Source organism: Spermophilus citellus (assembly GCF_964194105.1).
Source record: "Spermophilus citellus genome assembly, chromosome: 10".
Classification (NCBI taxonomy): Eukaryota; Metazoa; Chordata; class Mammalia; order Rodentia; family Sciuridae; genus Spermophilus; species Spermophilus citellus.
In genome coordinates, this window is record NC_138197.1 from 47,254,841 (window position 1) to 47,278,261 (window position 23,421).

The 23,421-nt window shown below is 35.1% G+C and overlaps 1 protein-coding gene across 14 annotated transcripts in view; it reads right to left on the reverse strand.

Annotated features, from left to right (window-relative positions):
- ABCC9 (ATP binding cassette subfamily C member 9) overlaps positions 1 to 23,421 on the reverse strand; it is a 134,996-nt gene continuing 111,575 nt past the window's right edge. For 11 of the 14 annotated variants that reach the window (XM_081309843.1, XM_081309849.1, XM_081309847.1 and 8 more), the window contains 10 exons: positions 18,501 to 18,602; positions 17,784 to 17,904; positions 16,212 to 16,342; positions 15,400 to 15,478; positions 13,398 to 13,506; positions 11,141 to 11,244; positions 8,523 to 8,656; positions 5,082 to 5,144; positions 4,263 to 4,437; positions 243 to 329 (listed from right to left, as the gene is read on the reverse strand). In XM_081309843.1, the coding sequence (XP_081165969.1) occupies positions 4,300 to 4,437; positions 5,082 to 5,144; positions 8,523 to 8,656; positions 11,141 to 11,244; positions 13,398 to 13,506; positions 15,400 to 15,478; positions 16,212 to 16,342; positions 17,784 to 17,904; positions 18,501 to 18,602 (981 nt within the window). In that variant the 3' untranslated portion in view covers positions 243 to 329; positions 4,263 to 4,299. Of the gene's footprint in view, positions 330 to 4,262; positions 4,438 to 5,081; positions 5,145 to 8,522; positions 8,657 to 11,140; positions 11,245 to 13,397; positions 13,507 to 15,399; positions 15,479 to 16,211; positions 16,343 to 17,783; positions 17,905 to 18,500; positions 18,603 to 23,421 lie in introns of all 14 variants that reach the window. The other 3 variants (XM_081309842.1, XM_081309841.1, XM_081309851.1) reach the window with 1 other exon arrangement.

Below are 23,421 nucleotides of genomic sequence, written 5' to 3' on the forward strand. Positions count from 1 at the left end.
ATACCTTGAAAAGCTATTAGGCAAAAAAAAAAAAACAAAAAAAAACAACAAAAAAAAAAAAAACAGGAAAAAGGAATGTCAGTTTCTTTTCTTGTACAGAAGTTTGTAAAAATTTAAGGTGCCACTCTACAAAGGTCAAGTAGGTCATGACTGCCTTGTTTAATACGCACATATCATTTTTAGACACCCCTTCACATGTCTGCACGAACAAAAGAAGCAAATACTCCATCTTCCCGGGCCAAGAGGCTTTCTGGAGTGTCATATTCCAAAATATTTCCTCTCTTCATCACAATAACCAGATCTGCCGTCAGAATGGTGTGAACCCGATGCTGTGAATGAAAAAAAAAATCCATGCATTTGTTATGACTTTCAGGTCACAACACAAAGGAATGGAAAATGTATATTTCGCAGGTAATATGGGGACATTTCCTTTGGCATGCCCAGACAATGCAGGAAACACGGCCTCTTCCCCACTTTTCCCATTAATTCAAGCATTATAAATTTACATATTCTTCAATTTTAGTAAATACAACTGGATTTTATTTGGGCTGTATTAAGTTTAGTGGAACTAATGTATCTGTGTCATCTTTTTTTTGTGGAGTTTCTATATAAGTAAGCTAACCATCATTTGTCAGATAATTAAATGCTAAGATGAGTCTATCTTGAACCAGTTGGGTTATATTTTATTCTCAGATTCATTTCTCTCTTGTGTGAGTCAACTAATTCCATGAGCTGACACACAATTTGAAGAGCCCTGGAAAGTAGTGCAATCCTGGGAAGACACCAGGAGGAAGTCCACTCTGACAGGCAGAATTAGAATAAATTTCCAGTCTCTGGACATGCAGTGTCCTGAAGGTTGGGGATCACTACCACTCACTCATTCTCTCTCCACATGGTGCTATTGGGAGAGAGGCTTTGGTGTTAGTGATTGATAATAATTAAAGCTACCACTTATTGAGCATTTGCCATACACTGAGTGCTCCACACACATACTTGTGAGTCACCACAACCTTCCTTAGCAATGGGTGTTTTTTCTGCCCACTTCAAAGGGGAAAACACTGGGATTCAGGGAGAGCAAGAAAAATCAAGAGAGCACATAGGTAATAAGTAGTCGAACCAGCATCAAAATCAGGTAACCTCAGCTCTACCAAATCCCACTTTATTCAAATTTGTGATATTTTGCTTGCCACATATTTTTTGTCAGTTTTTATTTCTCAAAATATTGCATTAAAATATTATTTACCTTAATTTTTGAAAAAATAAAATAAAATCAGGTGACCTCCAAAGTGTGAGATACTTCCACCTTGCTAAGGAACCATTTCATAGGGAGGATTTGGGACCTCTGAGGAAAGTTCACCTGTCCAACTGGTGTTATGGTTAAGAGCACAGGCATGGACCTTAGATTAGGGTCAGATTTTGGCTTTCCCATCAGTTATTTGTGCATCTTGAGCAGCCTATCTTTCGTAATATTAATACCTGTCTTGGAGAGTAATGATGAGCATCAAATAAGATAATCCATGAACCAAACCCAGCATTTTCATCCATATAAGCTACTATTATTCATTTTTTTATAATTTAGAAGGGAAAAAATCTGTGTGGTAGGCTATTACTCTTGCTGAGATCAGTGCTGTTCAATTAAACATGAGCTACTTTCAATTTTAAAAGTTTTCTAGGGACTACATTTTGAAAGTAAAATTAAGCAGGTGAAAGCAATCATAATAACATATTTTAAACCAATATATCCAAAATTCATCATTTTGACATGCAACCAATATAAAATTATTCATGAGATCTTTTGCACTCTTCTGTTAGTACTAAGTTTTGGAATCTAGTACGTATTTTACATTTAAAGTAATTCTCAATTCATACTACCCGCATATCAAATGCTCTATAGACACACATGGCTGGGGCTACCATGTGACAGTAGCTGTGCAAGTCAAAACATTAGAGTGCTGATGGGCATTCTTGTCCAGAACCCTAAAACTATAAAGACCATCTGCTCAGCTGATTCACAGTCTTTCTTTCCCCTAACAATCAAAAGTCCAATCTAAAGCCATCCCCAGACCTAGGTCAGGAAGATGAAGTAGTCTCAGTGTTGATATATTCAGAAGATAAAGTAGTCATAGTTGTGACTCATGACTAGAGGGGAAAAGGAACACACACACATGCAGTGTGACAGTGAAGCCAGCTGAGAGTCTGCCCTACTGTTTCCATCACCCATAGACAAGGCTACCATTCACTGAAGATTGGTAGCAAGTGGTACTTAAGAATTATCAAAACTTGGAGGAAAGTGTCTATTTATCTTTGATAACATAACAGAGCCATTTGCATACTGTGCATTTAGAAAAAAATGGACATGCCAGGTGTGGTGGTGCATGCTTGTAATCCCAGCAGCTTGGGAGGCTAAGGCAGGGGAATCGCAAGTTCACAGCCAGCCTCTGCAATTTAGTGAGGCCCTAAATAATTCAGGCAGACTCTGTCTCAAAATAAAAAATGAAAAGGGGTTGGGGATGTGGCTTAGTGATTAAGCACCCCTGAGTTCAATCCCTAGTGCCCAAACAAACAAACAAACAAAAAAAAAAGCAAAACAAAAACAGAAGCTTAATGAATTGTTTAACATCTGCTGTGCATTTTCTTTCCAGAGAAATATTAGTTCTTCAATAACCATATCATAGATGTTTAAATCAATAACACAACAAATTTATGTCTAAATTCATAAGTACAATCTCATAAACATTGAGCTGATATTCTAAAATAATGTTTACTAAATAAAAATTCAAAAAATCTTGGCCAACAGAAATAAATATTACTGGTGTTTATTTCATTAATCCAAATTGTTTTCTTTTGTGACTAAGTGCAGTGTCAATGTAACAGAGTTGATGAAATTTTCAGAATTCTTAAGAGAAGCTAATCTAATCAAGAGTGAAGAAGAAACCATTTTTATAAATAAACACCATGGACTGTTTTGGGGTGTAAGAGCTTCTTTTTAGAAGCTGGAGAAAGTTATCTTTTTAAAAGATACTCTGTAATTTTCAATGGCAGTTAATCAAAATAACAGAGCAATAGAGCTGAGGATCACTCTTGCAAGGGGTCCACCACAAATATGCTGCTACTCTCTCTTTTATGAGCCTTTTATGAGAAATTGGTCCTCAGGAGAATCCTCCAGTGATGCTTCTTCCCAGCACTGCTGGAAGCTTTATGTATGTATTTTACTAGGTGTCCCAGTGGCCAACTTTGTACTAGAAATCTTGAAGAATGGATGAAAAGTACTTATAGAAAAGTGTTCAGTAAATATAGCAATCAGGTCAAAGAATATAATTTTTTGGTTAAAGATGTAAATTATTCTCAAATAATCCAGATGTAGACTCTATATGAGATCATTCATTCAACAATACCATGCTTCATGCATAGCAGAGACAATTAGTCTTTTGAGTAAACCTCCCCACACCCATCTCATATAAGGGCAACAAGATCTCTCTCCCCAAATATTTCTCCACTTGCCACAGTGGGAAAATTACTTTTTAATTTTTATTTATTTAATTTTGTGGGGCTGGGACCAAAGCCAGGGCCTCATGCATGCTAGGCAAGCACTATACCATTGAGCCACATCTCCAGCCCCAAGAAAAATCTTTGAAATATTCAAGAACTGTTGTTCAAGTTAGCCAATTCTCTCACCCCCAGAAGTCATTTACACGTTAGTGTGAATGAATTAATTGGGTGACTCTCTCTCTCAGGGCAGAGAAACCAAAGAATTCACTGGGAACATGAAAGAAGTGTGTCTTTCTTTACCTGAACCATGATGGAGAGCCCTTTCCTGTCACCTTGAAAAAGCAGCACTTCAGAGAGGGCTCTCTCTCCCATGCATCATTCACAAAAATGGAAGCATAGAATGCACTCCACATGTAATTCCCATTACTCAGCAGCTAAACTCAAGTCACTATTTTAACCAATGCATTCTTCAGGACCAGTAACGATGATGCCTTACGGTTTTTTTTAAAAGGATTCCCACAAAACACCCTCAAGGAATAATGAAATTGATTCTAAGGATAGAGGTAAATCTGATTTTTGGGTTTCATAAACACTCTCTTGTACATGTATATTTGAAAACATATACATGCCTCTTTTCAGTATTGTCCATAACAGAAGCACTTGGTTGAGCTGCTTTGAGTAATAATGTTCTGTAGTTAGTTCCCTCCCTTAGTTGCCCCCTTGAACCACAGCATTGGCCTTGCTTTGTGGGGGGACACTGCTAAGATAACTACCAGAGAATGAGATACTTGGCGAGTAGATCATGACGGTCTACTTGTTGGTCATCACCAAAGTAGAAAAGAGGCCATTCTTGTGGGCGAGTAAGTTTGGACCACTGTCACACTCCACTAAAATACCCTCAGAAAAGACTAACACAAGGCCTGCATCCATAATAGAGGAGACACGGTGCTGGAGAGAAAAATAGAAAGAAAAGAAGGATCAGCAGGAGGAAAATGTCTAAGTGACTTATTAAAACATAGTTTTTGTTAATTTGTAAACTTAAAAGTAAGCAGGAATGCACCTAAGTGCAAAGAGGAAGAGACAGAAATCCATGGCCTAGTTTTAGTAAGCTATAACATGAATTACAAGAATGTCAGAAACTCTTCTATTTGATTAGTGCTACCTAAAACAGAGAAATTACCTGCCCCTTCTGTGATGTATCTGTCTTCCTCTTAAAAACAGATAAATTAAGAATGGAAAGATAGAAAATAAGAATAAATCAGTAGTAACAGAGTTGACAACTAAATTTAGGAATTTGGTTCCAGAAACTTCTCATCAAATCATCAGATCACTGAAAACAGAATTAGCACAGGCCATGACCTGCTGAAATCCTTAGATTTCACTGCAACTCAGCACTGGGTAGAGCAGACAGTGTGGCAAAGAACAAAGCTTTTGAAATATAGATATTATTTTGTCTCCTTTTGCACAGATACAGAAACATCAGAGAAATACATAATTCATCATAAGTACATTTCAACTGCACAAATTTAAAGATCATAAAATCTTAGAATAAGGACTCAGGAGGAGTACGTGACCCCATCTCCCGTACTCACAGCTATGGTGACAACAGTGCGGTCTGCAAAGGCTGTCATGACGACTTTCTGCAAGATATTTTCCTGGCAAAAGAATTTAAAAATTAAAGTGTAAATTTTCTTGGGACTACTTTCTCTTACCATAATATCTTGCCCTCAAGAACAATATCCCATTATGCCCAATCCCTTCAGAGTGCTCTGTCCCCAGGTCTTCTGTGGAAGATAGGAGGGAGCAGTTCCCAGCAGCCAGCTCATATTGGATTCTGAAGGTGTCTTCAAAATGCAGGTGAGCTCAGCAATCAACCTGAAGTGACTGATGTATTTATTGCTAGGGAATCCAAAGAGGAAAATTCAACCTCTTGGGTATCAAAATGCTCATATATTCAAAACTAACCAAATCCTCAAATGGTGTTAACCTTTGAGTCAGAAAATGGAAAAACTGAAATCCATGTCAAAATTTTGGATTTTTTTTACCTATAATACAATATATCAGAAAGAAACTATATTAATTCCCAAAACAAACTGCATTATCATTATATTTTTTAAAAATATATTTTTTTGTTGTCAATGTATCTTCTATTTACTTATTTATTTATTTATATGCGGTGCTGAAGATCAAACCCAGAGCCTCACACATGCCAGGCAAGTGCTCTATCACTGAGCCACAACCCCACCCAATATTTTAAAAGATGTTCTGGGTAAAGATTTCACCTTTCTCCTAGAGGAAAACTTGATTCACCTAAATCTTAACATCGGAGGAGTTCTTTCTTCCAGTGAACTGACTTACTGCTGCTTAATTCATATTTTCTCCATGTCCCTCTCTCTTTCTATAGAGGCAGTATTATCTTTATAGTAACCTTCAATATTTTAAATCCTTAGTAATTAATACCAATTTTGATGTACTTGTGCTTAGAGAAATGGATTCATTAGAGACTACTTTATAGCTTTAAATCATGTTCACTTTGAGGTTATCTACCTTTGGATAGGTATTTTGATTAGTCTTAATAGAAAACATGTGAAATAGCATCTCCATTTATAATTGGCTCTTACTCTTGAAATTGTTTCACTTCTCTGGATAGCTTCACTCAATCTAAAGTGTTCAGCAAGAAAGTAACATGAGGCTGTTGATTTTTTTTTAATTGATGCCCTTTCTGATGCCAAACTTTAAATATCAAGTTGACTTTCAAAAGAATAACATCAATTGCTAACTCAATACATAGTCTCTGGTTTAACGTGACACTGCCCTCAGTCAATCACAGCCTTCTAGACAGATATTTCTTGGACATATTTGACACTTTTTAAAATGATTCCTTTCAAATGGCAAAGTTTCTAGCTTTGTACCATGAGCACATGAAGAAAGCCATTATTAATTCTAGACATTATTAATCCTAGAAGATCTCTCTTCAAATTTCTTCAGAAAATGATTGGTTTTGGTTATAAATAGCTTATTCAAAAAAGATTTACATTCTGTAAATGAACATCCATGGCATAGTTCTTGAACACTGTACAGAGGTCTCATCAGCCAAGCCCTAAAATTACACTGATTTGAAACTTTATCAAAAAGTGATGGCATCATACAGTGTAAGAAATCACTAAAACTTATTCCTCCAGTCTAAACTGATTTTATTAATGTCTTTTATTTTTCCATTCCTTTTCTCTCCCTTGCACCTGGCCTCTAGTAACAGCCTCTACTCTGTTTCTAGGAGATCAATGTTTTTGTGTTTCATTTTTTGGTACCAGGGATTGAACTCAGGGGCAATTGACCATTGAGCCATATCCCCAGCCCTATTTTGTATTTTATTTAGAGACAGGGTCCCACTGAGTTATTTAGTGCCTCACAGTTGCTGAGGTTGGCTTTGAACTCATTCCTCCTGCCTCAGCCTCCTGAGCTGCTGGGATTACAGGCGTGTGCCACCACACTTGGCTAAGATTAATGTTTTTATATTGAATATATAGTGAGATCATAGCGTATTTGTCTTCCTGTTATCATATAGTATTTTACTTAGTATAACATCCTCTGGTTCCATCTATGTTGTTACAAATGACAGAATTTCTTTCTTTTTAAAGACTTTATAGTGTTCCATTATCTCTATATATCATATTTTCTTTACCCCATCATCTTGGGCACTTAGTTATGTTCATATGTTGGCTATTGTGGATGATGCCAAAATGAACATGAGAGTGCAGATATCTCTTTGACATAATGATTTAAATTTCTTTGGATATATATTCAGTATAAGGATTGCTGGATCATATAGTAGATCTATTTTTAGGGAGTTTGTTTGTTTTTGGTACCAGGGACTGAACTCAGGGGCACTTACCACTGAGCCACATCCCCAGCTTTTTTATTTTTTATTTTTAGACAGGGTATCACTAAATTGTTAAGGTCTTTTCTAAGGTGCTGAGATTGACCTTGAACTTGTGATCCTCCTGCCTCAGTCTCTCAAGCTGCTGGGATTACAAACATGCATCACTGCACCTGGCTATTTTTAGTTTTTGAGGAAACTTTACACTCTTTCCAAAATGACTGTACTAGTTTATATTTTCACCCAATAATGTACAAAGATTCCCTTTCCCCCACATTCTCACCAACACTTGCCATTTCTTGTCTTTTTGATAATAATCATTAAGTGGCAGAGATATATTGTACTGCATGGTGACTTTAGTAAGTCAAAAGAACAAGCAAACATTTAACTTGGACAAGGAAGTAATTAAAAACCAAATCATGCTGCAGAATAGCATGGTCACTCATAATGTACGATATATTTAAAAACTGCAAAAATAGATATTTTTTACATTCTCGCTACAAAAAATGATAAATTGCTGAGGTTATCAATATGTTAATTGCATTGATTGAGTCTTTCTATAATGTATATGCAGAGCAAAGCATCACATTGACCATTGAACCCATAAACAAACACCATTACTATGTACCAACTAAACATCAAAAAATAATTAAGCAATGAAAAAAAATAAATAAGGAATATAGTAAAGAGTATCTGAAATTTATTTTTCCTTTCCTTACAAAATTTCTGCATGTCTGAAATTATGTCAAAATAAAAATGTGGGGCTGAGGTAGTAGCTCAGTGGTACAGCGCTTGCCTTGCAGTCACGAGACCCTGGGTTCAATTCTCAGCACCACATAAAATAAATAAATAAGTGAAATAAAGGTATTGTGTCCAACTACAACTAAAAAATAAATATTGAAAAAATTTTAAAAAATTAAAATGTTATAAAAAGGAAAAAAAGGTGAATTTATTTATGTTTAATGGCAATGGAAACTCCTTTAAAGTATACGCAATGTCTCATTTCTCATAAATCTCAGTATGATTCTCAGTGGATCAAAGAGATTGAGGAATCACTTAAAACAACAGTATTGAGGATTCAGAACCCAATCAAAAAATGTAATTTTCATGCACACTTCTCCAATTCATTATTTTCAGAGTTTGGATATGCACTCACTGTGGCCATGTCAATGGAAGCCGTTGCTTCGTCCATAATGAGAATGCTGCTCTTTCGGACAAAGGCTCTAGCCAGGCAAAACAGCTGTCTCTGTCCAACGCTAAAGTTCTCCCCACCTTCAGTGACAACTGCATCTAAGTCGGAAGAAGAAGCAAAGATTTAATTGAAGAAATTATATTAATATTTTCCATGGACAAAGAAGTAACTAAAAAATAAATCATGCTGGTATCACTTTGTGCTGGAGTAAGTATTTCCTTCTGAAAGGCAAAGTGGAACTTGACTTTTGGAAAGTGAATATGATGGTAGGCATCCTGTTTTTCTTTTCCTTTTCCTTTTTTGTCATACTGGGGATGGAACCCAGAGCTTTGCAGGGGCTAGGCAAGTGCTTAACCACTAAGATACACCCCTGGCCCATTCTTATTTTACTTCAAGACGGGGCTTGATAAGTTGCCCAGGTTTGCCTCAAACTTGTAATTCTCCTGCCTCAGCTTCCTGAGTAGCTGGTATTACAAGGGTACGTCACCACACTCAGCAGGTCATTCCTAATTTTGACAACATATGGTGAATCACCTACTAAGAGTAGAATATAAAATATTGTTAAACATTTTGAAGACTAGAAGGCCTTGAGGACTATTTATTTACTATAATTCTTTAAAATGATTCTTTAATATGATTATCTAAGGCTCAGAAAGAGGACGTGGGTTGTCCAAACTAATATATAGTAGGACCTGATAAGAAACAGAATATTCACAATACTAATTCCAGTTCTCTTTCCATTCTACCATTCCCATAGACTGGAACTACCAAGTGGATAGGACTGGGCTTGTTTCTGTTGGCCAGTATATTTCTAGTATGATGATAGCAGCTGAATAAAATACCACTGTGCAGATAACTGAATGTGTCTCATTGTGCTTTACTTCTTTTTTATTCATTTCCATCCATGTTTCATAAACTGCTACTATGAATATAATAAAAATCCTGTTTCCAAAATACCTCTTTTATTAGAATTCAAACACTTTTTAGTATGGTCCTGGGCCAAATGTCAATTTATTTTATTCCCATGCATCAAATTCTTATACTCCCCCTGCTTGTAAGATGTGTATTTAATCATCAAATTTTAATTTACATAATAAATAAGAATGATTCTCAGGATGATGAATGTTCTTTAACAGAGCTGGCCTGAACCAGATCTTCATTAAGCAATTGGTGTCATCTTTATTGAGATAATAAGTACAATGTTCAGTAAATTATATGGTATAAAAATAATCCTTTGTTGCTTACACCATACCATAACCTACAAGTTGTATGGCCACAATTTAGAGTAGGTGCGTTCAGCTCTCATGTTAGTGAAAAGGATTATATGGTTTTAAATGTCTGTCTTTCCAGCTATTAATGGTGGTGGGAACAAATAATCAAGAATTATTATTGGAAAGTTCATCCAAATTTCTGAAATTATTCTTGCAACCTGATACTAGCAAGGTAAATAAAACTTTTTTTAAAAACATGCTATCCTGGGCTGGGATTTGACTCAGTGGTAGAGCACTTGCCTTGCATGTGTGAGGCACTGGGTTCAATTCTCAGCTCTGCATATAAATAAATGAATAAAATAAAGGTCTATCAACAACTAAAAGAAAAACATGCTGTCTTAATTTTTGTTTTTGGGATGCTTCTATTTAGGACTTAATTAAAATCAGAAAAAATGTATTGCTTTTCAGGAAGTCTTCCTTAAAAACAACAAAAAACCTAGATGCCAAACAACACAATCAAATTGGAAACTACATAATGTGTATTAAAATTAGAATATCAAAAAACTAAACTTTTATTTTCCTATGGTTTTCCTATATTAGTGCAGAATTTAATAAAACAAAAGTCTGTAACTATAGGTGTTCAGTTTTATAGAGACAATATGAATTCTCTGTTATTTCACTAACAGGTTATTCTTTCACCTCATTATCATTCTTTGTTAGAAATTATGCTACCGCTGGGATTGAGTTTTTATCCATGATTATTTGAATACATGTTTCATTCCTCACAACAATGGCCCAAACCAGTGCTAAACAAGATAACGCAAAATAATGTCTTCAAACAAGATGAAAATTATGTAATGTAAATCAAACTAATATTCCCTGTTGGCAGCAAAGAAAATGGCTGGGAAATTAACTTCTCTTAGGAGGTGTTAAGGACTCTAAATAGCTTCTGAAATAACTTATCCATTTTCTGAGGATAAGTAGTCCTGAACAAGAATGAGCACAAGGAAATACCTGGTTAAAGTGAAGGTAATGAGAAGACTGAAGAGGTAAACATATTAATTGGGATATTTCGGACTGCACACTTGGAACAGAATTTATTCTAAGGTTTATCCTCTTATATTCTATGCAAAATAGCTCACTAGATTTTAAAATGTCTTAATGACATTCAGTAGATTATTTTAAGTATAAGAGGATTTAACATCGGGCTTGGGGTGTATCCTAGTGGTAAAGTGTGTGCATAGTATGCACAAGGCCCTGGGTTCAATACTCAGCATCAATGAATGAGAGAATTTAACACTAATTATGTGATTCTAGCATGCAGAATTAATTGCATATTGAAAAAGCAAATGTACAATTTAGAAAATATACCTAGACCTCCTGGTAGAGATTTGACCATATTCTTCAGCTGGGCAATTTCTAGAGCCTCCCAGAGTCTGTCATCTGTGCATTTGCACTCTGGATCTAAATTAAACCTGTAGGGAAAAATAGTTTAAAATAATAAAAAATATATAAAATAAAAGAGAAATTTCAATATATATTTGCCCATTGCTTTTCTTTCCTTAAAATGCAATTTTCATATACGTTTTTGTTTCTGCTTTTTATTCAGCACCTAGAACAGTGCTCAGGATAGAGCAAGCACTGAATTCATGCTTAATGAATGAATGAATGAATGAATGAATAAACTTAGGGTTATCAAAAATGTTTTGATGACATCATTAGGTAGATTTACATACATAATAACAATTTTTAAGATCATTTTTATTGGTGCATTGTAATTTTACACAAGAGTGGGTTTGTTGTTTACATATTCATACATGCACATGATTTGGTCAGTTTCATTCCCTAGGACCTTCCTTTTCTCTCCCTTCCTCCTCCATCCTGGTCCCTTTCCTCTACTCTACTGATCCCCCTTCTATTTTCATGGCATACACTTCTTTTTTTTTCTCTCTCTAGCTTCTACAATATGAGAAAACAGAACCCTTGACTTTCTGAGTCTGGAATATTTCACTTAAAATAAATTCACTAGTTCCATCTACTTGTCTACAAATGACATAATTTCATTCTTCTTTTTTTCTGAATAAAACTCCATTGTTTATATATCCCACATTTTCTTCATCGATTCATCTGCTGACAGACAGATGACCTAAGCTAGTTCCATAATTTGGCTATTGTGAATTGTGTCTCTATAAACACATGTATACATATATCACTATAGTATCTAACTTTAGTATAAATACCAGGGAGTGGATATATCTGGGTCATATGGTGGTTCCATTCCTAGTTTTTTGAGCAACCTCCATATTAATTTCCTTAGTGGTGGTACTAATTTACAATCACACCGGCAATGTAAAAGTGTTCTTCCCCCCATATCATCTCCAGCATATTATTTGTGTTCTTGATGACTGCCATTCTAACTGGAATGAGATGGCATCTCAATGTAGTTTTGATTTGCATTTCCCTGATTATTATAGATATTGAATATTTTTTCATATACATGTCGGCCATTTGAAATACAATTAATTTTGTTCCTTGGATTTACCTACTCTATATCATACTTAGTATAACTTGATTAGTGTCTTACTAATATTCCTGAAGAAATGATGTTAAATACATAAATCAATATGGGAACATATGCAACTTTAGATAAGCTGGGTTGCACCAACAATAATAGTGGTATTCAGAATAAATACACTCAGAGATATAAATTGACCATGGTATTGTTAAACAGCTTGATAATCTAGAACTTTATATCAAAGTAACTTTACAGGTGAGTATTGAGAAATCTTACATACATTTTCTTTTCTCTTCAATATAAACAACAATTAAAAGGAGGTGGCAAGTACTTCTTTGTGATTAGTGAATGGTAGAGAAGAAAGGACACAGGATGAATGAAATGACAAATGTGATCTCAGGGGGGTGCGCTTGGAAATAAGGCAAACTTCAGGTGAGATCTCAGTTTCACTACTTCCTAGGTGTATGAACTTGGGGAAGTTATAGCTTCTTTGTGTTTCAAAATACTCATTTGTAAAATGGGGATAACAACAATCTAGAACAACGTTTTAAGAACTTCGTCCGACAGGTATATTTAAAGTACTTAACAGATAGAAAATACTTCCAGTTTTTGTTGTTGTTATTGTTGTTTGTTGTTGTTGTTGTTTTGTGTGTGTATGTGTGAAACCATGATCCAGAAATAAAGAAGACTGTAGCAACCTTTTCCCATCAGTTTGTGGCCGAAAGTAAGGTTGTGAAGGATAGCGAGACAAGCAAAGAAAATAACTAAGTTCAGAGTTATCAGTTCAGGCTAGGCCAGGCACACAAGAGTTAGGCAGGTATCTGTAGGTTAGAATACCTAAGAAATGTCTTCCAAGAATCACTGCTACCAATTTTTTCTCTGAACTATAATCAAACTAAAAGAAAAGAGCTCTTGGAAACACAGGGATTTGGCTTTTACGGGTTAATTTACCAACTCTAGGATTTCCCAACTCAAATCTTTGGACAGTCTATTTGATTTTAACATTTTGGTAATTTTTTCACATCTACCTGAAAAATAACTCACAAAACAAAACCAACCTATGACCTGAGGAGGAATACTAAGGCCCACAGATTTTTGTTGAATGTTACCCACCTAATAGAACCACTGAATAGTATTGGATCCTGCAGAATGATAGAAAGCCTAGAACGTAGCGTATGCAGTGGCAGTTTAGAAATGTCTATCCCATCGATGACAATCTTTCCTGTGAAGGAGAAACAAAAATTACAGGCATGTGGTAAACTCACAAGTAAAATTTTCATTTGTTTACAAATTAAAGGTTTTTTCCTAGCACCAATTAAATTCTGAAAATAAAGCTTTCCATTTAGGAAACATTATGACATGTTTCTGAAAAGGGTAATAGTTTCCCTTTCTTATATGTACTTCTCTTAAGGAAATTTTCAGTTTTTATTCAGTTTATATGGCCTTATAAGCCCAAAATAGTTTTATAATTTTCAGGGTCCTTTCTTTTTTACTCTTCCTTTATACCCCTTCCTTGCTTGATTTATCTTCTTGGGATTGACCAGAATCTGATCTGACATATTCATATTCATTCTCTCTTTCTCTCTCCATATATAATATATATAATATATATATGATTATTTATGTGTATGTGTATGTGTGTGTATGTATATATATATTATATACTCACTTATTTCTTTAATGCTCTCTCTCCAAATTAAAACAAAATTTTCTTGAAGACAAAGCTTTTTTTGTCTTTTTTTGTCTTCATTCACTCCTGTATCAATTGACTAGCACAATGCATTACAAATAGGAAAGTGAATTCTATGATAGATATATCTTTTTTTTTTGCAAATTATGCAATCTTGATCTTCTTTCCTCAACTTTAGATAGAATTATTTTATCATCTCATTTGTATGCAAAGACAACATCACCCTGGGAGATAAGTATGCTAAGCTCAAAATGGCAGGTGCAGTCCTTTCACCTGGTAGATCTATAGACTCGAGGGCAGGTAAGGGTGAGAAGCTTAAACTGTGTCTTTCAGGAAAAATATGTTATTTATTAAACTATTAATTACCTAGTGCTACTAAAAAGTGAACAAGTCACTGAGAGTTCACATGGAGCCTGAAATCATGTTCTAGACACGTGGGCATCAGGCTGTCCTAATATGATTGGTCAGAACCACAGGTTTTTATGAAAACTTTCAGTCAATGGCCTTTTGATTGTGTACTTGTCTTGTAACACTGCTAACCCAGGGATGGATGCCTACATTGCTCTGGAATTTAACACACCACCCCCAATTCCAGATACCACAGTTGAATGTTGTTGTTTATATGCAGATCTTTTTATGTCATGTAGATGAAAATAAAAACTGTAATCTTTCAAGTACAATAAAAATGTAAAGTACTATAGTCATCACAGTCATTGTAGGTAATAACAGCAAGCTCTTCCTTGGGGTGGGGGTCAAGTTCATTCTTAGATTCCCTTTAATTTGAGGTGTCTTCTATGTCTTTTCTGCTGACCTATTTATAGGCCACTTGACAAACTAAATAGTGTGACATATTTTTTCTAAAATACAGATTAAATTAAATTATTTCTATGCTCTTACCATAGATGAATAAATATTTTTTTGTATGTTATTTACATGAACTCAGCACTTCATAGCAAAGATGTTTGACGTTATTAATCCATGTTACTCAGAAGATGAGGCACGAGTCATGCACCAAAATTTAAAATACACATTATTCATTTCCTTGTAAAATTTCTTTCTTTGATGTAAAAACATATATTTTTAGTTTGAGGAAAGCAAGACAACATTTCCATCTTTCTTACTCTTGAAATGCAACCTACATCTACTGCTCTTCAAAGTGGACAGCCATCTTCATTTTACCAGTTCATTAGAACTCTTTAGCAGCAATCTCTACACTTTAGCTTAGGGCTAATCATTTTATTTTCCCAATTCTATGTTCTTTCTTTATCTTTGGGTTATTTATTTGGGACATCTGCTTTGAACCACGTGAGGGCACAAAGTCCTTATAAATATTTGCTTTTTACTTTTGCAGAATTAGATAACTTGAAAATGTTTTTGAAAGGAAAGCACCATATAACTGATTTAAAAAATTAATTAACAACTTACCATCAAATATATCAACCATTCTGAAGAAAGCCAGCGATAAGGAAGACTTTCCGCTGCCCGTGCGACCACATATGCCCACCTGAAAAAACAACTGTCACTCAAAGAGAAGAGGACTCAGAGAAAGAACAGAAAATGGACAAAAGTATAATTGGCTTAGAAACGATATGACAAAAACACAGACTATTTGAGTAGTCTCATTACAATCTCATTTTCTCCTTAGATCTTACGAGCTATCATTATTAAAATAAAAGCATGAAGTCCTCACCTGATCCTCAATGAATACATTCAAACTCTTTTCCTTTCCACATGGTTGTATTGTTTTTCCTTCATGGTGCAATTTTTGCATATAGCATGTCATTTTATTTTGTCTTAGAAATGATGAGTTTATAACAAAAAGTAGAATGAGTCCATTTTTTCCACCCCGAACACTTATTCTTTTTACAATATTGAAAGAGGTCATTTGGGGACTAGAGCAAGACCTTTTCCTTGGCAAAGGTTCCCAAGGAAATGTCTGATATGGTCATAGCTAGAAGCCATAGATTTTAAACAAAACACCTACTGTTAACATTTCTGATTTTCATGGGAGATGAATGAATGGCAATCTGACCTAGAGAACATGTATTGTACTCTGATCCTGTCTCTCCCTCTCTCCTTTTACAGGTTCTTGTATCTACACCATGCAGGGAATACGATCAGAGCCCAGTGAGATTACATTTACTAGGCTTCAATGTTCAAAGAGCTTAAGGAGTGACAATGAGCTTCATCAAAGTTTTTAAGGTATAAAACAAATCAAATAGCATTGAATTCCATACCTTTTGCCCAGGTTTGATGTAAGCCTTGACATGTTTAAGAACAGGCTTCAGATTGTTTTCATATCTGACACACAGATCATGAATCTTGATCTCTCCTTCCTGTGGCCAATGTTCTGGAACCTGAGAAGGATCTAGGGGTTGGAAGGACAGATAGATAATAGGTAAATAGATATATATGGAGAAACATACACAAGCTTAAGTATGTCTATATGCATTTTTTTTTTTTTTTTGGTTCTGGGGATTGAACTCAGGGGCACCTGACCACTGAGCCACATCCCAGCCCTATTCTGCATTTTATTTAGAGACAGGGTCTCATTGATTTGCTTAATGCCTCACCATTGCTGAGGCTAGCTTTGAAATCATGATCCTCCTGCTTCACCTCCTAAGCCGCTGGAATTACAGGTGTATGCCACCACGCCTGGCCTGTCTATATGCAATTTTAATAATGATTTTAATATATGTGATCTTTCCTAAACTTAAAATATTATTGAATCCAAATCTATAATAGTTTATATTTTTTAAAACTAAGTCACATTGGAAGTAAACATGTCTTGGTTAAGAATTTAAAAATTTTTTATATGTTTGTTTTTAGGGCATTAACTAGGATCATGGCTCTTCAGTCTTTCATTATTCAATTCTATTCACAGTGAATACAGAGAGATTATTTTTGAACTGATTTATTTGTTCAGTTAGTTAATCATCAAACATAGGAGTGCTTAAGATGTGAGAGTGCTATGCATGGTGCTGGATATGGAGATGAAAGACGTGGCTTGAGGTGCCTTCTGTGTCCTGGGGAGGGACATGAGGCATTTACACTATTATATGGAGAGCCACATGGTGCAGGGAAACCAAAGGCACACTGGGAGCACAGATGGTGGCAATCTGAGCATTCCACGAGGCTCCAAGAAGATAAGAATCTTAGAAGATAAGAGATGGGGAGCTCTGTTCAAATATGTCTAAGAGAAGAAAAAAGATGAAAAGGAAGCATAGCATGCTAGTGAGGCCAGAGTAGAAGTTGTGCAAGTGACAATGAGAAATAAGACTAGGTTGGTGGCGAGAGTTAACTTATGCAGGGTCTGGTGGTCTTAGCTAAGCTATCTAGGTTTTTGTCCTTGGAGAGCTATAAAGTCATGGAAGGATTTAGACAAAGATATGCATTTTAAGTTTGAGATTTGCATTTAATAAAGATTATTCTGTTCTCAGTATTGAATTTCCTGCCAGTTTTATTCCAACAGAATTGAGAATCTCATTTAGTATTTTAAGATCTAAGTTTCTTGACTTCTAAGTTAAAAAGGTCTTAAGGAAGAAAATTCAAGAACTCGTAGTTTAGATTGGCAATTAATGCAATAAAGCCCCAATATTTTTACAACTCTTTAAATATTATAAAATAACGTCTACTTGGACTCTAATTGAGCCCAAGACTTTTCAGGTCTAAACAGTCCTTTGTTCAGGTGTTCAATCAAGCAAAATCAAGATAAGAATATTAAAGTGGTAAACAAAAGCTAAACAACAATATGCCTGACACACATGTAATATTTGCTTAAAATAATATTTAATTGAAAAAAAAAATACCCATGGTGCCTTCATAGTTCTCAGACTCCATACTCAAGAAGCTGTTCACTTTCTTGACTGCACCCATCTGCACCTCCAGGTCAGCCAAATTCCTCACAACCCAGTTCAAATAATTGGTAATCTGTGTCAGGTGACAAAAAATTCACATATTTAAAATTAAGGTAAACAATTTTCATATTTATAGGATATTTGGGGATTGGATGACTTAGATGCTAGTGTTCATCATGTGGTATAATCTGTACTTGCTGTAAGTCATCAGAGACCAGGGAGGACATAATGGGAGATGTTGGCAAAGAAGATGTCTGCTCTTCTTCAAGGTTCTCCCTTGTCACTGTTCTGTGAACTGTCTTCTGACATCCCTCGCACAGTGGGTAATTGTATACATTACTGTTTGCATGAATCTCATTTATTTCCACACTCATTTTAGTGTCCCCAACTGGATTGTGAACAACTTAGGATAGGGATTTCAAGCAACATGAAGAGCACTCATCATAGAACTTGAGAAGCTTTTAAAAATCAGTTTGCAATTTCAAAAATGGAGCCAACCTGTCTAAAATGTTAGATTTGGGTTCCAAACTATCATTCTTGGTAAGATGTCATTTTGTTATCTATTTCAAACTTATCCTCTTATGTCCATGAATAAGAGTTGGCAATAACTACAGAATGTTCCTCCACTGCTGCACAGAAAGAGATATTTTCATTCATATTCATACCTACCGTAAGTGCATAGAGGAGACCCAAGCCCACCAATCCAGAATTGGATGACCCACTAATGGAAGCAATAGATGCAGTAAGGACAATGCAAGCTCCCAGGTAATCCTGAAAAAGAGCAAGCAAAAAGTCACAAAATTATTCCCAAGTTCTTAAACCAAAAATCTCAACTAAAGTGATCACCATGTGTTCTGTTACATTTCAGAGGAAGGATACCTAAGATATGGAATAACGAGAACTTGCAATATTACAACTGGAAAGGAGAGTGGTGCCACACTCTCATTATATAAGATAGGGGTTTTCAGAAGTTAAATACCTTTTACCTTCTCAGAAGTTAAGCTGCAATTGGTGTCAGAAACAAGACCTTGCCCCCACTCCACATTTATATACATTGTGTTGCCAGACAAGCCACATTTTTGGACCTGATTTTCTAGCTTATATTTCACATGTACTTTTGTCGGGATTGCAATAGCTTCTCTGTGTGGTAGAGTGAGATCCTTGCAGAAATGTCCCTCTATTTAACTTGTTGGCAACTGTATCTGAACTTTTTGCCAACTGTGCTCAGAGTCTGGGACATTAGATCTGCTGATCTATGTAAATGAGAATAAATGCTATATGTGCTCATAAAGTATGCACATGTCTCAGAGTACCTAAATTTTCCATGATTCAATGATAAACTCTATTGCAAAACTTTAAAAATTCACGAAGGTCAACCTTAGACTCAAATGGGAGTCAGCAGACATCTGTTTATTTCCTAACACCCTCTTCATTCCCCATTTCCCAATCTTCTTAGGTATTGGTCTGTCCTCTTGTTTGAAAAATAAATCCAAAAAACTTCTCATGCTGATGTGTCACAAGTCCCAGAAGCAGGTAGAATTTCAGACTTGGATTCCCTAGACTAATCTCAAGTTTCACCCCACTGGTGAACCCCTTCTCTAGCTTGACATATCTGTGATCCTCAAAAAACAAAACAAAACAAAAAAACTAGCAACTTGGTGATAAGACTTTATTAACAGTAATGGAATGTTTAATGTGCTGAAATAAATGAATGAAACTTCTCCAATCAGTTCACACATGTGCATTGTTGACTCTTTGAAAAAAGAGTTTTAAAGATCAAGCTGTTGGAGAACAAACAGTATCTCAGCCTTGGAATCCAAACCTGGGTTCAAATGTTGGCTTTGCCAGTTACTAGCTAGTGGACTCAGACAAGTAATTTAAACCCCCTTGATTCTCAATTTTTCTTCAAAAAAAATATAAATAGTGCCTAATTCACAGAGATTTTTTTAAAATAATAAATAAGTTAAGTACCAGCTAGATTTCCTCATCTCCATTCATCAGATGTCTTTCTTCTCCTGAATGATTTTCAAACATTTGAAGCCAGCTTAAACATGTGCATCCATTATAAGACATCAAAGATCAAAAGAGGCCCTAACATTTAATTCTATATTGATTCCCATAATTGTTATAAAGGATTAAAAAAATTAATCATGTAGAGTTCATCCCTTGAGATAAAGAGTTCCACAAAGGTAGTAAATACTCCTTCACTTTTTTTGATGTAGTCATTGCTAAGGATTTACCACATTCCAACCAGACAGTTCTTCTTCTTTTCCCCTTTATTTGAAACAATAACTGGATGGAGGCAGAATCTAACCAGTCTGGATTATTTTTTTTCATGGTTTATAAATGTCTATATGAGCCCCCAAATACTTCTAAAACATTTGTAGCAATGATTTTTTTCCTTCTTAGCCCTCATGTAAAGTACATACTTTCAATATCATGTGATACATTTGTTATTTACATATTATCTTTCCAAAAAATACTCATAAGATTTTTCGGCGATAAGTTGTAAAAAAGTAAATGAGTACAAGAGGATATTTACAACAAGGAATTCCTAGCAGTATGTAAAGAAACACATTACTCAGCTCCTGAGAAATTTCTGTGAGGATGTATACATTAAATGTTAGGAGCAAGGCTCTTTGTTATCAATTTCTATTCTCTGATTTTTGTGTTGACTTCTTTGGGAAGAACAGCCGCACTCGCACTCATTCATTCATATATTCTTCTAAAAGTGTAAGTCAGATAATATAGCTTCTCTCTATAGAACTATCAATGCCTTCCTACAGCACCTATAATAACTTTAAACAATGATGGATTACAAAGCTTTACATGACATAAAGTATGAATTCTATGTCCTCCTTACTCAGACCCTATCTGAATTCCTTTCATGCTTCAACCCCACTAGCTGTTTCCTGTTCTTGGAAGTACACCCACCGACTTTGTTGCTGCTAATGGCTTCCTTGAATGTTTGTCCACAGGTCGCTGACACCTGGCTTCTACTCACTGTTAAAGTGTCAATCAAATGTCAACTCTTTGGAGAGGCCTTCCTTTCTTGGCCCCCAACTCTAGCTTTAGAGCTGTTCTCTATCTCACTGCCCTGTTTTATTTTCCTCAAAAAACTTAGAGATACCTGAAATGATCTTATTTGCTTATTTTTAAAAAAGTTCTTTGTCTATCTACTCTCACTAGAATCCAAGCTCCGTAAGGACAGGGTCTTTCAATATTTTCCATTTATTATATCTAGCAAGAGCAAGACACTTGTTGTATTAGTTTCTATTCTAAGTACATTGTAAAGGTTTAGAGGTTCTTTATGGAAGAAATGATTGGGTACATTCACCTCTTCATAAAACATTTTCTGAGTATTTCTATGACTCGAATATCTTCTAAATTAGGACATCAAACATCTTTGCTTTTAGAGATCCTGTGAATCATTTAATTCTCTACCAGCTTCTTTTCCCAATTTTTAGAGTTGAACATGGAAAGCTACTACAAGAATGCATATTTGATGAAGTAAGGAATTCTACACCAAGTTTTATGAACTTTTTGACCCCATTTTGAACTGTGCTATGACCATCTCCTACTAAGCTTTGCCAGGCATAAGGGTTAGGGGTTCTTTGCTTTCCTAAAGTGAAAACCACTCTTACTTGACCATTCAATTCCAAATCATATTATTTTTTATTATTTCAATTGGGAGGCTCATAAATTGCTGTGTTGCTGTATTCATTACAGAGAGCAGGTAAGAACAGGGCTAAAATAGAACAGGGCCACATACGAGATACTGAAGCAACAAAATAATCACTGAGTCTATATAAATGAAAATTAAGCCATAGGCCCAATATTAATAGGACAAAGGAAATGTAAAACATCACATACACAGAGACACACACTCTCTCTCAATTTAGTTTAATACAGAAAACTCTGTATTCTATCTTGGGCTCCTGGATTCACACGCAGCATAGAACTAAATGGCAGATTCGACTAGATGACAATTTTAATTACTTTTTCTTGAATTAAAATAACTTCTGGGAACACATAGAGTCTTACTCTGGGAAAAGATTCAGAAAGAGAAGTGAAACCAGGATAAGGAAGTAAAGGGAGAAGGCTGATCAATACATTATAGTCATATATTTTCTGGTCTGCTTCCACATAGCTAATGTTTTCAAAATGACCTGTGAAATTTGTCAGTGTTACGACTAGGCATTATTAGTTCAGTAATTAACGAGTCTCCAATTCATATGTAAAGATATTATAGAGATAATGTTTTTGAGACTTCAGTAAAAAGAAGGCATAGCTTTTTGAGGTACATTTTATAGGCAAATTTTCAGATGAACCCATGATCAAAATTTATAGTCAGATTCAAATAGATATAACTTGAAAGCTAATATGTCACTAGGATCTGTAACAAAATTATTTATCATTAAATATTCCTTTTATGCTCTTTTTTAGAAAGTGCTGTTCACAATGTCATTTAATTAATACTATTTTCCAGCTCACTTCTATATTATTACTACTGCACAAAAATGTTTTTTCTAAGGAATTGGAATTATGGGGGAAGCATTTGATCAGAATTTTATCTTGATCTGTGTAAGGGACAAAGCTCCTTTGTGCACAACTTTTAACAAGAAAGTTTCATAGCATAATCACTAAATTTAAATTACTTCCCTTCAAATAGTACAGTGGTATATAAATATGAAATTGAGAGATAATATAAAAACTCACACTAGCTATCAATTTTCTACTTCCTTTAGTGTTAACAAGTTTAATGAATTTCAAAATAGCCCTATGGTTTCTATTTCTCTGCAAATATATAAACAGAAAAATGGCTTAAGAGCAATAAATTAAGAAATGGGAAGCAGGCACACTGAACGACTCACTCAGAGGACAGTAAATACTTAGAAAGCACAACACTTTTTCTATTAAGACCTTACATAGCCTAACCAATTTATTCAATGACAAGCATCTGTCAAAATGATACAATGGCATAAGATTCAATTTAAGAAACTTAGTATATTAATCCTAAATACATTAGTACTCCCCCCCAAAAAAACCAATCATAGGACATTTTACTTGTATATCGCTAAATTATAACTTCTATCAATTTTATGAATCCAACACTCTCCCCCAGAATAGAAGCCTTGGATTTCCATGTCAAAAGAGAAGCCTCTCGTCAGATTCCTAATAAGTGATTCAGTCTATGCGTGGGATTATAATGAGAATTCTAAATCTCTATAAAACAGACTTGCAAAAAGTTAACAGTAACCAAAATGTATATGATCTATTTCCTCCCTATACCCCTCAGGAGTATGTTTATGGCACCACTGCAGGTGGAGGAGAATATATTTCCTCCAAATTAAAAGATCACTTCACACCTGTCTACTGTGGAGTTGTGAACACACAAAAAGCTCTGTGCTATTTCACAAAGTATGCTCTTGTGCAAGTTCACCCTGAAGACTATTTTCACTTTAGCATGCGGATTCCAATCCCCTCCCCCCCCCTTTTTTTTTTCTTTTTGGCTTCCTGATGTGAATTTTCTTTTATCCTTTCACCACACAGCAAGACAAAGCCTTGGAAAGACAGCCTTGAAATAGAA